Source organism: Pristiophorus japonicus, chromosome 32 (genome assembly GCF_044704955.1).
Source record: "Pristiophorus japonicus isolate sPriJap1 chromosome 32, sPriJap1.hap1, whole genome shotgun sequence".
Classification (NCBI taxonomy): domain Eukaryota; kingdom Metazoa; phylum Chordata; class Chondrichthyes; family Pristiophoridae; genus Pristiophorus; species Pristiophorus japonicus.
This window is the reverse complement of record NC_092008.1, coordinates 3,297,497-3,313,292: the sequence shown is the minus strand read 5'-3', so window position 1 is coordinate 3,313,292 and position 15,796 is coordinate 3,297,497. Positions and strand designations below refer to the sequence as shown.

At 54.6% G+C, this 15,796-nt stretch overlaps 1 protein-coding gene across 1 annotated transcript in view; it reads right to left on the bottom strand.

Annotated features, from left to right (window-relative positions):
- Positions 1 to 5,138: 5,138 nt before the first annotated feature.
- huwe1 (HECT, UBA and WWE domain containing E3 ubiquitin protein ligase 1) overlaps positions 5,139 to 15,796 on the bottom strand; it is a 316,149-nt gene continuing 305,491 nt past the window's right edge. The window contains exons 74-78 of the mRNA XM_070869027.1: positions 14,120 to 14,225; positions 12,201 to 12,318; positions 11,884 to 12,065; positions 7,739 to 7,929; positions 5,139 to 6,434 (exon numbers count right to left, since the gene is read on the bottom strand). Coding sequence (XP_070725128.1) covers positions 6,332 to 6,434; positions 7,739 to 7,929; positions 11,884 to 12,065; positions 12,201 to 12,318; positions 14,120 to 14,225 — 700 coding nt within the window. The 3' untranslated portion in view covers positions 5,139 to 6,331. The remainder of the gene's footprint in view (positions 6,435 to 7,738; positions 7,930 to 11,883; positions 12,066 to 12,200; positions 12,319 to 14,119; positions 14,226 to 15,796) is intronic.

Below are 15,796 nucleotides of genomic sequence, written 5' to 3'. Positions count from 1 at the left end.
AAATCACGAGGCGCCTGGCCAGAGTGAGATCGAGGGGAACTGTCCCCGTTGGCGGAAGGGTCGGGAAGCAGAGGACACAGATTAAAGGCGATTGGCAAGGAACCAAAGGCGCCGCGAGGGAAGTCCTTTTTACGCAGCGAGTGGGTTAGGATCGGGACTCGATCGCGGCTCACAAAAAGGGAGTTGGATAAGTAGCTGGAGGAAGAAAGATTTGCCGGGCTCTTGGGGAAAGGGGGCGAGGGAGTGGGACTGGCCGAGATGCTCCTGCAGAGAGGCCGGCACGGGCTTGACGGGCCGAATGGCCTCCGGCGCTGTGACCGTTCTCCGGTTCGAACCCCAGCCAACGGGAGAATGGGCCCCAGCACCGACCCAGGGGGCTCGGCTCGCCGGGGACAAGGGCAGCAGCCAGAGTCTCGCACGCGGCACACTCCAGCTTTGTGCGAGGGCGACCCCGCAGTCACAGGGGCCGGGAGGCGCTCTGGGAGGACCGAGCCAGGACCAGATCACCGCGGCCGTCGCCGCCTGTCTCCAGCGCCCAGAGAAGCTCCGTGACCCGGGCGGACACAACCTTCGAAAGCCTTCTGCACCCCCTGGCCCCCCCCCCCCCCCCCCCCCAATGCTCACCCACCAACCATCGGCACCGAGGCCGAGCCTCCCCTCCCCTCGGCAGTAGTCAGGCGCAGGTCATTGTTGGCCGAGCCCTTGGCCAAGTGGTGGGGCTGAAAGGTTACATGCTGCATCCTCCTCCCCCCGGCATTCTCCTCCCCCCCCCCGGCATTCTCCCCCCCCCCCCCGGCATTCTCCCCCCCCCCCCCCCGGCATTCTCCTCCTCCCTCCGGCATCCTCCCCCCTCCGGCATTCCCCCCCCGGCATTCTCCCCCTCCCCCCCCGGCATTCTCCCCCCCCCCCCCGGCATTCTCCTCCCCCCTCCGGCATTCTCCCCCCCCCCCCCGGCATTCTCCCTCCCCTCCCGGCATTCTCCTCCTCCCCTCCCGGCATTCTCCTCCTCCCCTCCCGGCATTCTCCTCCTCCCCCGGGCATTCTCCTCCCCCCCGGCGTGCACGGCTTGCTATCTCGCTGTCCCGTCAGCACAGCCCCACCCTTGTGCCTCCCTCATTTCACACACACACGAAGAAAGGCATCCTGTCCAGTCCGTGGGACCACAGGCAGGATAATTCCATCCCGGATATCCTGGCCACAAAGGGGCTGTTGTCAGATTCCTCCCGTCCGATTCCTCTTCTTCTGCGTCTCCCGCTGTCCTCTGCCATCAGTTGCTGCAAATGTGAATAAATTGTAAAATTCTCGATATACTCAGCTGGTTCTGCAGCATGTCCGCCCTCTGGTTTTTCACTCCACGGATGTTACTTCAGCTGCTGAGTATTTGCATCTCATTCCGACAGTGCGGGGCTCCCTCAGTACCGCCCCTCCGACAGTGCGGGGCTCCCTCAGTACCGCCCCTCCGACAGTGCGGCGCTCCCTCAGTACCGCCCCTCCGACAGTGCGGCGCTCCCTCAGTACCGCCCCTCCGACAGTGCGGCGCTCCCTCAGTACCGCCCCTCCGACAGTGCGGCGCTCCCTCAGTACCGCCCCTCCGACAGTGCGGGGCTCCCTCAGTACCGCCCCTCCGACAGTGCGGCGCTCCCTCAGTACTGCCCCTCCGACAGTGCGGCGCTCCCTCAGTACTGCCCCTCCGACAGTGAGGCGCTCCCTCAGTACTGCCCCTCCGACAGTGAGGCACTCTCTCAGTACTGGCCCTGGGGGATTCTGGGGCTCGAGTCTCTCTAGTGGGGGGCTTGAACCCACGACCTTCTGCCTCAGAGGCGAGAGACCCACTTGAGCCACAGCTCGTCCGCTCAGCTTGTCAAAGAGCGCCGCGTACGATCGTCCTAATTCCCATAATGGCTACGAGCTGGGGTCGCAGGTTCACAGGTCGTGGGTTCATGGCGGGGCAGTCGTCAGGACAGGAGTCATAAACCCTCCCCGTGGAAATTAACGCATGGGAGACCATTCAGCCCATCGCATCCATTCTACTGAACCCCCTTTCTCTGCAACCTTTTGTTCTTCCATTCAATACCGTATGTAATTCCCTTTATCAATGGTGTGACAGATCTCTCCCTCAGTAACTCCCCCCCCCCCCCCCCCCCGGACTCCCTTTGTGGTGAAGCCTTTCCTGGCCCAATAGCCCTGTGTGTGAAAAGGTTTCTTCCCCTTCCCTCGGTACCGCGCCCCCCAAAGCCACGTGAACCACAGCTCCGAGCCCAGGGCAGGGGAGGTCTTGCCCCACAGAGCCGGGGGAGGCGTATCAGACTTGCCCTGCACAATTGGCCTCAGCACCCCGGTACGAGGGTGGAAGGATGCAGAAATCAGGTGGGTCTCCTACTGTTCACCCCTGGTGTGGTGATGACCTCCCCCCTCCCAGAGAGAAGGGGCCGGGGAGGGGGAAGCAGCCGCGATGCCTCATGCAGTCGAATATCCCAAAGCCGGTGGTCCGGTCCCCAAAGCACCTTTGGGGGAAGGGGTAAGGGAGGGAGTGAGGGGCTCCATCTCCATGGGACCCACTTCTAACCTGGAATGGGATGTCAATGCAGCGACCTTGAGAGTTAGCGACTCGAGCCTGCACCGCCATTCAGTGAGATCACGGCTGATCTTCGACCTCAACTCCACTTTTCCGCAAGAGTCCAAAAATCGATCGATCTCAGCCTTGAATACACTCAACGACTGAACCTCCACAGCCCTCTGGGGCAAAGAATTCCAAAGATTCACCACCCTCTGAGTGAAGAAATTCCTCCTCATTTCAGTCCTAAATGGCCGACCCCTTATCCTGAGACTGTGACCCCTGGTTCTAGACTCTCCAGCCCGGGGGTAACATCCTCCCTGCATCTACCCTGTCAAACCCCCTCAATCAGAAATATTTCAATGAGATCACCTCTCATTCTTCTAAAGTCCAGTGAATATCGGCCCAGTCTGCTTAAACTCTCCTCATAGGACAATCCCCCCATCCCAGGAATCAGTCTGGTGAACCTTCGCTGCACTCCTTCAATAGCAAGTATATCCTTCCTTAGATAAGGAGACCAGAACTGTGCACAATACTCCAGGTGTGGTCTCACCAGGGCCCTGTACAGTTGTAGCAAGACTTCCCTACTCTTGTACTCCAACGCCTTTGAAGGCCAGCCTGTCTTCCCAATTGCTTGCTGTACCTGCATGCTAACTTTCTGAACACCATTTCCTTGTCCCTCACCATTTAAAAAGTATTCTGTTCTTCGATCAAAAGGCAATAAACCTCACTTTCCCCCACATTAAACTCTATCCGCCACCTTACTGCCCACTTAAGTCTATTTTTTAAATCCCTTTGCAGTCTGTGTGTCCTCCTCACAGTTTTGTGTAGTCAGTAAACTTGGATTTATTTCTCAGTCTCTTCCGATTGCAAATAGCTGGGGTCCCAGCACGGATTCCTGTGGCACCCCATGAGCTACACCGTGAAAATGACCCGTTTATTCCTACTCCCTTTTCTGTCCGTTAACTAATCCATGCTAATATATTACCACCAACCCCATGAGCACTTATCTTGTGTTAAGTCTTTCATGTGGCACATCATCGAATGCCTTTTGGAAATCTAAATATACTACATCCACTGGTTCCCCTTTATCTACCCTGTTACATCCTCAAAAAAAAAAAATTTGTCTTACACAATTTTCCCTTCATGTTGACTCTGCCTAATCATGTTTTGACTTTCTAAGTGCCCCGTTACTACTTCCTTAACAATGGATTCCAGCATTTTCTCTCTCCCGCCTTTCTTGAATGTTGTTGGGGGGGGGGGGTTTAAACATTAGCTACCTTCCAATCTGCTGTGTTTGTTCCAGCGTCAAGGGAATTTTGGAAGATCACAACCAATGCACCCACTTGTTAGAAGCCAAGGATGTAGGCCATCAGGTCCATAGAAAATAGGTGCAGGAGTAGGCCATTCGGCCCTTCGAGCCTGCACCGCCATTCAATGAGTTCATGGCTGGGAGGGGCAAGGGATTGGTCAGCTTTTAGTCCCATTAATTTTTATCTGCTGATATTACTTCCAGTTCCTCGCTCTTGCCAATCCCTTGGTTGCCCCACTGTTGTGTGTCTTCTACTGCAACAACAGATACAAAATATTTTGTTGACGTCTGTCAGTTCCTTATTCCCCCATTGATAATTTCTGCTGTCAGTCTCGAAGGGACCAACGTTTACTTTTGCAACTCTCTGCCTTTATACAGAAGCTCGAAATCTGTTTTTTTGTATTTCTTGCTAGTTTAAGCTATTTTCCTCCCTCCCAGCAATTTTTGGACAACCGTTGCTGGTTTCTAAAGCTCTCCCACCCAATCCTCAGGCTTGCTGCTGTCCTTTGCAATGTTATAAGCCTCTTTTAATCGGACGCTTATCCTTAACTTCTTTCAGTTATGGGCCCCTTTCCCCGTGAAGTGTTTATTTCTCAATGGAATGTCCTCTCGACCCATCGCTGTTTCTCTACTTGCCCCATTGCCATCTCCTTTTGCCTTTCACCGTTGTCATTTAATCTCTCCCGCCTTCCTCCGTCTCTCAGAACGTCCCCCCTGCCACAGTACTTGTTCGGTACATCGGTGAACTGTCCCCAGTTCTGGCGGAAGGCCATCGACCTGAAACGTTAACTCTCTCTGGGAGATATTCAAAGAGAAGAATTTAACGTGGTCTGTTTTGCCATCATTGCGGCGTCCATTTGGATGAGGGCCCAGCCCCGGGGGAGCTGCCATTTGGATGAGGGCCCAGCCCCGGGGGAGCTGCCATTTTGATGAGGGCCCAGCCCCGGGGGAGCTGCCATTTTGATGAGGGCCCAGTCCCGGGGGAGCTGCCATTTTGATGAGGGCCCAACCCCCCGGGGTAGCTGCCATTTTGATGAGGGCCCAACCCCCCGGGGGAGCTGCCATTTTGATGAGGGCCAAACCCCAGGGGAGCTGCCATTTTGATGAGGGCCCAACCCCAGGGGAGCTGCCATTTTGATGATCTCACTTCCGCCCCAGCCCCTCGTCCGTCACATGGGAGGTTGAACAACCCAATTCGATGAGACACCCTACACATTCTCCCCCCACCGCCACAACCTCGGCATCCCACAGCACAGAACGACAGACTAAAAATGTTTTTCAAACTAAACCTTTAATGAATCATCTTTGTATATTTTTTTTTCTTTTGTCCAAAGTACGAATGGGCATAACAGAACCCCCTCCCGCTCTCCCGCACACTCCTGAAGCTGTTCCACTGGATAATCAAGACAGGCAAAAAAAAGGACAGAGGTCACATTTGAAATTCGGACATCAGAACGAGAAGTTCCTCATTTTTTTTCTCTTTCTCTCTCTCTCCTTTTTAAACATTCAAATGCAGAATTAAGTGACTCAAACCAGCTTTTTATTTATTCCAGAATTTTCCAAAAAATCTAAATGAATAAATATGAAAAAAGCATGAACTTGGCTACTGACTTTTTGTTTGCACATATTTTACAACGTGAAGCTTTTTTTCTTGAAGCTTTTTCTCTTCACCCTTTTGTTCCCCTCGTTCTCTCTCTCTCTCTCTCTCTCTCTCTCTCCCCGGCAAACCCCTCCCGCACCACGTGTAATTTTTTTTTTTTGTTTCGCGTGTCTGTGCGTATTTGTCCGATTGAAATGGGGATCCAGTTTAAAAGCCAATGCCTTGCCATGATTCACTAAAAATAACCCTGGACCTCTTGTCGGCAGGTCACGTCTTAGCTGCTGAACAGGGCCACCTGTGGATCAAAACCTCTCTGCAATATTTATTTACATCTTCAGTATTTGCATGGATTCAGCCGAGAGCAAACGAAAAGAACGGGGGGAAAAAAAAAAAAGTTATATAGCAGAGTAAAAAGCGACTTCGAAACAAAAGTGGTCTCTCTTACCGAGTTAGCGACACCGGAGCGAAGGCTTGTTCGAATTTCCTCCCCCTCCACAATGTGCAAGTCAAGACAACCCAAACACGCCCACACACTCTCTCGCGCACACACACACACACACACACACAATAATGCAACCTAACAGAAGGAGGAGATTGGGGAAAATGGAAAAAAAAAAATAGTTTCCAAAGTCAATATTTCTTTTTTTTTCTCTCGTGTGACGTTCTCACTCCAGAAATCCACTCAGCACCGGGCTGTGCTGCAACGTGTTTTTTTTTTTAAAGCAAGTCTACTAGGACAGTCCCGAGGAGAGTAAGTTATGCACATTTTTTTTTTTTTTTGACAGTCTCGTTTTAAAAAAAAATCCTCCCCTTGTGTACGGCCTCTTTTTTTTTTCTCTCTTAAATTTTCGTCCTCTGTACAGCTTCAGGCCAGGCCGAATCCTTCCGAACACTCCTGTATTGCGAGCAGCAACATGTGGCGCAGTTTCTCATAGCTCTCGTAGGCTGGGAGGTCCAGTTGGTTAAAGCTGAGGGGGGGGTCAAAATAAAATCATTTTCAGACGGGAAGATATATTTTGAACAAGACCGAGGAAGGCAGTTCAGAGTCTTGCGGTTACAGTCATACACCCATTGCCCCAGGCCCTTCCATCACCACCTCAGGGTATGTCCTGTCCCAAATGCAGCACGTCCTCAGTACTGCCCCTCCGACACTCCCTCAGTACCGCCCCTCCGACACTCCCTCAGTACCGCCCCTCCGACACTCCCTCAGTACCGCCCCTCCGACAGCGCACCCTCAGTACCGCCCCTCCGACAGCGCACCCTCAGTACCGCCCCTCCGACAGCACGGCGCTCCCTCAGCATCACCCCTCCGACAGTGCGGCACTCCCTCAGTACCGCCCCTCCGGCACTCCCTCAGTACTGCCCCTCCGACAGTGCGGCGCTCCCTCAGTACCTCCCCTCCGACAGAGCGGCGCTCCCTCAGCACCGCCCCTCCGACAGTGCGGCACTCCCTCAGTACCGCCCCTCCGACAGTGCGGCGCTCCCTGAGCACCGCCCCTCCGACAGTGCGGCGCTCCCTCAGTACCGCCCCTCCGACAGTGCGGCGCTCCCTCAGTACCGCCCCTCCGACAGTGCGGCGCTCCCTCAGTACCGCCCCTCCGACAGTGCGGCGCTCCCTCAGTACCGCCCCTCCGACAGTGCGGCGCTCCCTCAGTACTGCCCCTCCGACAGTGCGGCACTCCCTCAGTACCGCCCCTCCGACAGTGCGGCACTCCCTCAGTACCGCCCCTCCGACAGTGCGGCACTCCCTCAGTACCGCCCCTCCGACAGCGCAGTGCGGCGCTCCCTCAGTACTGCCCCTCCGACAGTGCGGCGCTCCCTCAGTACCGCCCCTCCGACAGTGCGGCACTCCCTCAGTACCGCCCCTCCGACAGTGCGGCACTCCCTCAGCACTGCACTGGGAGATTGGTGCTCAAATCTCTGGAGTGGGTCTTGAACCACAAACCTTCTGACTCAGAGGAGAGTGTGCTGCCCACTGAGACACAGCTGACACTATAAAGGCAGGACAAAGGGAGCGGAATTGCTGGGCGACAACACCACACTTATAATACATACTAAACTGCGTTCATTCCTGGTCATAGCTGAATAAATTGAACAGTTCCAATTCAGTTCTTACTAGAACTGGCTGCAGCACCCTGGGTTACAGGAGAGGGAAGTTAGTTAGACTATCGCCTGCGCCCTTTGCCCAGTCGCCCAGTCAGACACTCCCAGTCGCAATCAACTCTCGTCGGTTCTAAACGCTAAGCAATTAACTGCCGCCGCCAATCCTCACCAAGTGTGAGCCGAGGGCAACCTGTCGGTCGAGCGATCGTCCCGGTGAATCTGGAACTTCTGGATGCCGTTCATTCCTTCCAGGGCCGCAAAGCCCTGCAGGGGAACCTTCGAGGTGCCGGTAACAAACTGCAAGAACTTGGCACGGTCAGCCTGGTCGAAGGATCGCAGTGCTCGCCAGAACCACTGGATCTGTGGGGGAGGGAAACACCGCGATTAAAACAGGAAGATACGACGGCAGAGTGCCAGTGAAACACGATTAAAACGGGAAAATACGACGGCAGAGTGCCAGTGAAACACGATTAAAACGGGAAGATACGACGGCAGAGTTGGCCCATTTCTTGTCTCCCCTGTGCAAGAAATTGCAAATTATAAAAGAAGTAATGATTTTATAAAAGTAGGTATGCCTGCTCAGCAGATGGGAATAATTCCAGCCACATGGTAAGAACAACACAGAAGTACGGTCGTTACGAGGTCAGGACACACAACAGGTATTCAAGCAGAGGAACGACTAAACTGATGAGCGGTTTTTAAGTCGGTTCACGAGCTCCCGGGCCGCCGGCAGTTTCTGCGGTCTGGGGGAGTCCGTGTTCCACGTGTACGTTCAGTGTGGGAGGTTGCAGCCCCCTCTTCCGTTATTCGAAGGGGCTCCTCTAATTCTGTCTGCACTTCAGTCCCACGCCCCTGATCTGTGGGCACCCTGTGCGGAGGGGAGCGGGCAGGTCCGAGGGCCTCCTCGTAGGGCCTGCTCCTGGGCACGGCCAAGGGGGCCATCAGCCGGTCCGGGCAGCGGGCGGTCGAGGGGGTCGTTCAGCCCCGACTGCCGGCCTCTCTTCCGCGGTTACATCCGAGCCAGGGTGTCCCTGGAGATGGAGCACGCGGTGTCCACCGGTACGCTCGCGGCCTTCCGCGAGAGGTGGGCGCCGGAGGGACTGGAGTGCATCATCACCCCCGGGAACACAATTTTAATTTGATTTGTTTACTGTCCAAAGTTTCATTTGTGAATTTGTCGATTCAAGTGACCCCTCTTAAGGGGGGGCACTTGATTTATAGTTTTGCCAAAATAGTAAAAAGCTGCAGGATAAACAGCTATGAAAGGGCAACACATTTAGGAGAGAGAGAAGGTAGAACGTGGCCTCATGATGACGGGAGGGGGCTGTCAGAGGTCCTCACTCCCCCGAGATTGAATGGGTAAAAGTGAGTGACGCAAAGGCACTGGCCCACCGAAATAAACGGGCAACCGAGAGAGAGAGAGAAACAGGAGGACTGAGGAGCGAGTTCCCGCGGAGGTGGATCTCAGGCCGGCTTTGGCCGAACACCTCAACCAGCTCGGGAAACGACCAAACAGGAGAGACCGGTGATCAGAGACCCTCGTTCTGCCCCAAACGTCAGTCCGTTCCACCCAGGGGCCGTGGAATCGTTCATGGGTTGCACGTTGACTATATCTATCTTAATCGCCCGTTGTGTCTGATTATGCTTAGAACGACCGCTCCTTAATAAAACGCCTTACAACTCCTTATAAAAAGTAAAGATGTCTTACTGCGATTATATCGGGCCCTGGTGAGACCACACCTGGAGTATTGAGTAGTTTTGGTCTTCTTACCCAAGGAAGGATACACTTGCCACAGAGGGAGTGCAGCGAAGGTTCACCAGACTGATTCCTGGGATGGGGGCATTGTCCAACGAGGAGAGATTGAGCAGACTGGGCCGATATTCTCTGGAGTTTAGAAGAATGAGAGGTGATCTCATTGAAACACAAGATTCTGAGGGGGATTGACCGGGTAGATACAGGGAGGGTGTTTCCCCCCGGGGCTGGGGAGTCTAGAACCAGGGGTCACACAGTCTCAGGATAAGGGGTCGGCCATTTAGGACTGAGATGAGGAGGAATTTCTTCACTCGGAGGGGGGTGAATCTTTGGAATTCTCGGCCCGAGGGCAGTGGAGGCTCAGTCGTTGAGTGTATTCAAGGCCGAGATCGGTAGATTTTTGTATATCAAGAGATAGTGCAGGAAAGTGGGGTTGAGGTGGAAGATCAGCCGTGATCTTATTGAATGGCGGAGCGGGCTCGAGGGGCCGACTCCTGCTCCTAATTCTTGTGTTCCTAAGACCCTTCGGATAAGTGGTGTGTGACCCGTGATCCAAATCTTACACCAGAGGGTGACCTGCAGACGGCACCACAGGCTGCCCAGTGAGAATCCCTGCCTCTGATGGACATGGCAGCCTACAGGTGACATCTCCCCATTGGACCAGCTCGGATCACAGAACAGCGAGGGGCCCCCGAGGACACAAAATACCTGCTCTTCAACTGGATCTGCCTACGCTCATCCCACTTCCCAGCCCTTTCCCGTAGCCTGAATATACTTTCCCCGATACAAAACCACACCCAGACCCCCGTTCACATGGTGTGAACAGTCGCTGCCTCAGCTCCTTGTGAAATAATCCCGAATCCAACAACCGCCTGCGTGTGTGAAAACATCTCTTCCAACATCCCTTCATCCTTCGAGAGACAATCCTCAGCCTGTGCATCCCTCCTTACATAAGAAATAGGAGCAGGAGTCGGCCATTCGGCCCCTCGAGCCTGCTCCGCCATTTAATACGACCATGGCTGATCCGATCATGGACTCAGCTCCACTTCCCTGCCCGCCCCCTTATCCCCTTAAGAAACTATCTCTGTCTTAAATATATTCAATGTCCCGGCTTCCACAGCTCTCTGAGGCAGCGAATTCCACAGATTTACAACCCTCTGAGAAGAAATTCCTCCTCATCTCAGTTTTAAATGGGCGGCCCCTTATTCTAAGACCATGCCCCCTAGTTCTAGTCTCCCCCATCAGTGGGAACATCCTCTCTGCATCCACCTCATAATCTTATATGTTTCGATAAGATCACTGCTCATTCTTTTGAATTCCAATGAGTAGAGGCCCAACCGGCTTACTGATTCACCAAGCGGTGGGAACAATCTCGCAAAACTGAACAGAATTTTTTTTTAAGTTCAGTTCTTCCCCCTCTGCTCTGAATGAAAAAGCCACTTTTATTCTTTAGAACCATAAGCCCTCCTCCCTGCTCCCATTGTTGTTAATCTTCACTCCTCTCTCCTGGCATAACCCACATGTGGAGGAACAACTGGAGGCGACTTAATAAATGGGACAGTTTGATGATTTCACATCCTCATCGTTGCACCTCACAAAGTGGATGACAGCCACGGTCTAAAGACTGAACACGATAATCATAAAATTATAGAAATTTACAGCACGGAAGGAGGCCATTCCGGCCCATCGTGTCCGCGTTGTGTCGGCCGACCAAGAGCCATCCCGGCCTAATCCCACTTTTCCGCTCTGGGTCCGTAGCCCTGTAGGTTACGGCACTTCGAGCGCACATCCAAATGTGGTGAGGGTTTCTGCCTCTACCCCCCTTTCAGGCAGCGAGTTCCCCCCCAGACCCCCACCACCCTCTGGGTGAAGACATTTCCCAACTCCCCTCTAATCCAGCTACTTTAAATCTCTGCCCTCTGGTTATTGACCCCTCTGCTAAGGGAAATAGGTCCGTCCTATCCACTCGAGCTCAGCCCCTTCCACGTCAATTAAATCTCCCCTCAGCCTCCTTTGTTCCAAAGAAAACAGACCCAGCCTCTCCAATCTTTCCTCATCGCTAAAATTCTCCAGTCCCGGCAACATCCTGGTAAATCTCCTCTGCACCCTCTCTAGTGCAACATCCTGGTAAATCTCCTCTGTACCCTCTTCTAGTGCAACATCCTGGTAAATCTCCTCTGTACCCTCTCCAGTGCAACATCCTGGTAAATCTCCTCTGTACCCTCTCTAGTGCAACATCCTGGTAAATCTCCTCTGTACCCTCTCCAGTGCAACATCCTGGTAAATCTCCTCTGTACCCTCTCCAGTGCAACATCCTGGTAAATCTCCTCTGTACCCTCTCCAGTGCAATCACATCTTTCCTGTAATGCAGTGACCAGAACTGCACGCAGTACTCCAGCTGCGGCCTAACTGGTGTTTTATACAGTTCAAGCATAACCTCCCTGCTCTTGTAGTCTACGCCTCGGCTAATCAAGGCAAGTATTCCGTCTGTCTTTTCAACCACCTTATCCACCTGGCCTTCTACCTTTGGGATAGGCGAAGCCTGCTCCTCGGTGCCTCACCTGTATGGAGTTAACCTGGTACTTGTGGTATTCAGTGTTAGCTTTCAAGTCATCGATGTCAATGGTCGGTAAACCAGAAATGAGCAGCTCCAACTCCTGCTCTGTAAAAATCGAGATCAACCTCTTCGGGATGATCTCATAAAACCCCTCCAGGAAGGCGGCCAGCTGTTTCCGGATTGCACCTGCCCCAAAACACAAGAAAAACCGGTAAAATCTCTCGCGCTCCCCATGGACCCGCAGCATTTATTGAAGAGCTCCCCCCCACCCCCGGGCCCTTCCCTTCCCCCGGGCACAAGCGCAAACTCTCGCTCACTTACCGGTCATCTTCATTTGACAAACCAGGTGGACGTATTCCTTCTTGTTTTCTTCGGTGACCACGATGTGCGTTCCGTTTGGTTTCAGCTCCCGCACCTCGCACACCCCGAACTCTTGCACCTGCAACGGAAGGCCATTGCGGTTGGAAACTGCCTTTGAGAATTCCTGAGTGCAATCTACCCAAGCCTGCTGATGATACGAAGCTCGGTGGGAATGTAAGCTGTGAGCAGGATGCAAAGGGGCTTCAAGGGGATATAGACAGGGTAAGTGAATGGGCAAGAACATGGCAAATGGAATATAGTGTGGAGAACTGTGACATTATCCACTTTGGTAGGAGCAATAGAAAAGAAGAGTATTTTTTTTTTTTATAAACGGTGAGATTGGGAAGTGTCGGTGTACAGAGGGACCTGGGGGTCCTTGTACACCAATCACTGAAAGTTAACCTGCAGTTACAGCAGGTAATTAGGAAAGCAAATGGTATGTTGGCCTTTATTACAGGAGGATTTGAGTATAAGAGCAAAGACGTCTTACTGCGATTATATCGGGCCCTGGTGAGACCACACCTGGAGTATTGTGAGTAGTTTTGGTCTCCTTACCTAAGGAAGGATACACTTGCCACAGAGGGAGTGCAGCGAAGGTTCACCAGACTGATTCCTGGGATGGGGGCATTGTCCTAGGAGGAGAGATTGAGCAGACTGGGCCGATATTCTCTGGAGTTTAGAAGAATGAGAGGTGACCTCATTGAAACACAAGATTCTGAGGGGGATTGACAGGGTAGATACAGGGAGGGTGTTTCCCCCCGGGGCTGGGGAGTCTAGAACCAGGGGTCACACAGTCTCAGGTTAAGGGGTCGGCCATTTAGGACTAAGATGAGGAGGAATTTCTTCACTCGGAGGGGGGTGAATCTGAGGGCTGTGGAGGCTCAGTCATAGAGTATATTCGAGGCCGAGATCAGTAGATTTTGAGATATTAAGGGAATTAAGGAATATGGGGATCAGGCAGGTAAGTGGAGTTGAGGTTGATGATTAGCCACGATCTTATTAAATAGCGGAGCAGGCTAGAGGGGCCGAATGGCCAACTCCTGCTCTTAATTCTTATGTTCTCCCTTTCTCCGAAAGCCACGATCAAAGAGGAATAAGGACCCCCCAAAAAACCCGTGGTTGACCTGAAGGCGAAGCCAACCGTAAATGATTGTAGAGAAAACTATTAGAACCAGGCGAATTGGCTTCAGCGCGATCACCCTGGCCCCAGCCCCCCCTCCCCACACATTGACCAACCCCGTACAAACCTCGAGCCTGTTCCACTACTCAATGACTGTACAATCTGTACCACCATCCATCTCTGCAATACTACACTGGGTGGGATAGTAAAGGGTGCGGGGAGTGAGGGGGAGAGTGGGATTAGACTGGGTGGGATATTAAAGGGTGTGGGGAGTGAGGGGGAGAGTGGGAGGGATATTAAAGGGTGTGGGGAGTGAGGGGGAGAGTGGGATTAGACTGGGTGGAATATTAAAGGGGGGAGTGAGGGGAAGAGTGGGATTAGACTGGGTGGGATATTAAAGGGTGCGGGGAGTGAGGGGGAGAGTGGGATTAGACTGGGTGGGATATTAAAGGGGGGAGTGAGGGGGAGAGTGGGATTAGACTGGGTGGAATATTAAAGGGTGCGGGGAGTGAGGGGGAGAGTGGGATTAGACTGGGTGGGATATTAAAGGGGGGAGTGAGATTAGACTGGGTGGGATATTAAAGGGGGGAGTGAGGGGGAGAGTGGGATTAGACTGGGTGACTTGGAGAGAGAGAGAGAGAGAGAGAGAGAGAGAGAGAGAGAGAGAGAGAGAAACGGCGGAACAGGTTGGATGGGCCGGATTCCCGCACTTTAGGAGAGGTGGCTGAGGCTGGGGTTGGTGGTGTTCGGGCAGGCGTACCTCAGTACTGAAGGTGAGCTCGTAGCCCAGTGTCGACACATCATTTTCCAGCAAGTACACCAGCCCTTGGTAAAAATGATAATCTTCACTTTCCATGTCTGTGTACCTGTGAAGTAAAACGAGGTTTGCAGGTTTAAAATCATATCCCAGCTGCAGCCGACACCCTCAGTCAGTGAACCTGTCTCTTCACACACAGGTCACCCCCCCCCCACCCCCCAGGTCCTGGGTTAATCTACAACCAGGAGCAGGGAAGGCACCACACGACTGTTGCCTCAGTTTCTCTCTCCCCCCTCAAACACCCCCACCATCTGTGGGGAAGCGCTTGGCCTTTATTCTGGCCGTCACCTGTGATCACCCACTCAGACAGCGAGCACAGTGCAATACAACAAGACGTAATCCAGGCCGACACTCCGGAGGGGCCGTACTGAGGGAGCGCCGCACTGTCGGAGGGGCCGTACTGAGGGAGCGCCGCACTGTCTGAGGGGCCGTACTGAGGGAGCGCCGCACTGTCGGAGGGGCCGTACTGAGGGAGCGCCGCACTGTCGGAGGGGCCGTACTGAGGGAGGGGCCGTACTGAGGGAGCGCCGCACTGTCGGAGGGGCGGTACTGAGGGAGCCCCACACTGTCGGAGGGGCGGTACTGAGGGAGCCCCACACTGTCGGAGGGGCGGTACTGAGGGAGCCCCACACTGTCGGAGGGGCGGTACTGAGGGAGCCCCACACTGTCGGAGGGGCGGTACTGAGGGAGCGCCGCACTGTCGGAGGGGCGGTACTGAGGGAGCGCCGCACTGACGGAGGGGCGGTACTGAGGGAGCCCCGCACTGTCGGAGGGGCGGTACTGAGGGAGCCCCACACTGTCGGAGGGGCGGTACTGAGGGAGCCCCACACTGTCGGAGGGGCGGTACTGAGGGAGCGCCGCACTGTCGGAGGGGCGGTACTGAGGGAGCCCCACACTGTCGGAGGGGCGGTACTGAGGGAGCGCCGCGCTGTCGGAGGGGCAGTACTGAGGGAGCGCCGCACTGTCGGAGGGGCGGTACTGAGGGAGCCCCGCACTGTCGGAGGGGCGGTACTGAGGGAGCCCCGCACTGTCGGAGGGGCAGTACTGAGGGAGCCCCACACTGTCGGAGGGGCGGTACTGAGGGAGCGCCGCACTGTCGGAGGGGCGGTACTGAGGGAGCCCCACACTGTCGGAGGGGCGGTACTGAGGGAGCCCCGCACTGTCGGAGGGGCGGTACTGAGGGAGCGCCGCACTGTCGGAGGGGCGGTACTGAGGGAGCGCCGCACTGTCGGAGGGGCCGTACTGAGGGAGTGCCGCACTGACGGAGGGGCCGTACTGAGGGAGTGCCGCACTGTCGGAGGGGCAGTACTGAGGGAGTGCCGCACTGTCGGAGGAGCAGTACTGGGGGAGCGCCGCACTGACGGAGGGTCGGTACTGAGGGAGTGCCGCACTGTCGGAGGGGCGGTACTGAGGGAGTGCCGCACTGTCGGAGGGGCGGTCTTTCGGATGAGACGTTAAACCGAGGCCCCGTCTGCCCTCTCGGGTGATACCACGGCCACTATCCTGGGGCCAATATTTATCCTTCAACCAGCATCACTGAGAAACAGACGATCTGGGTCATTATCACAATGCTGTGTGTGGGAGCTTGCTGTCTGCCGCTCCTCCTACATTACAACACTG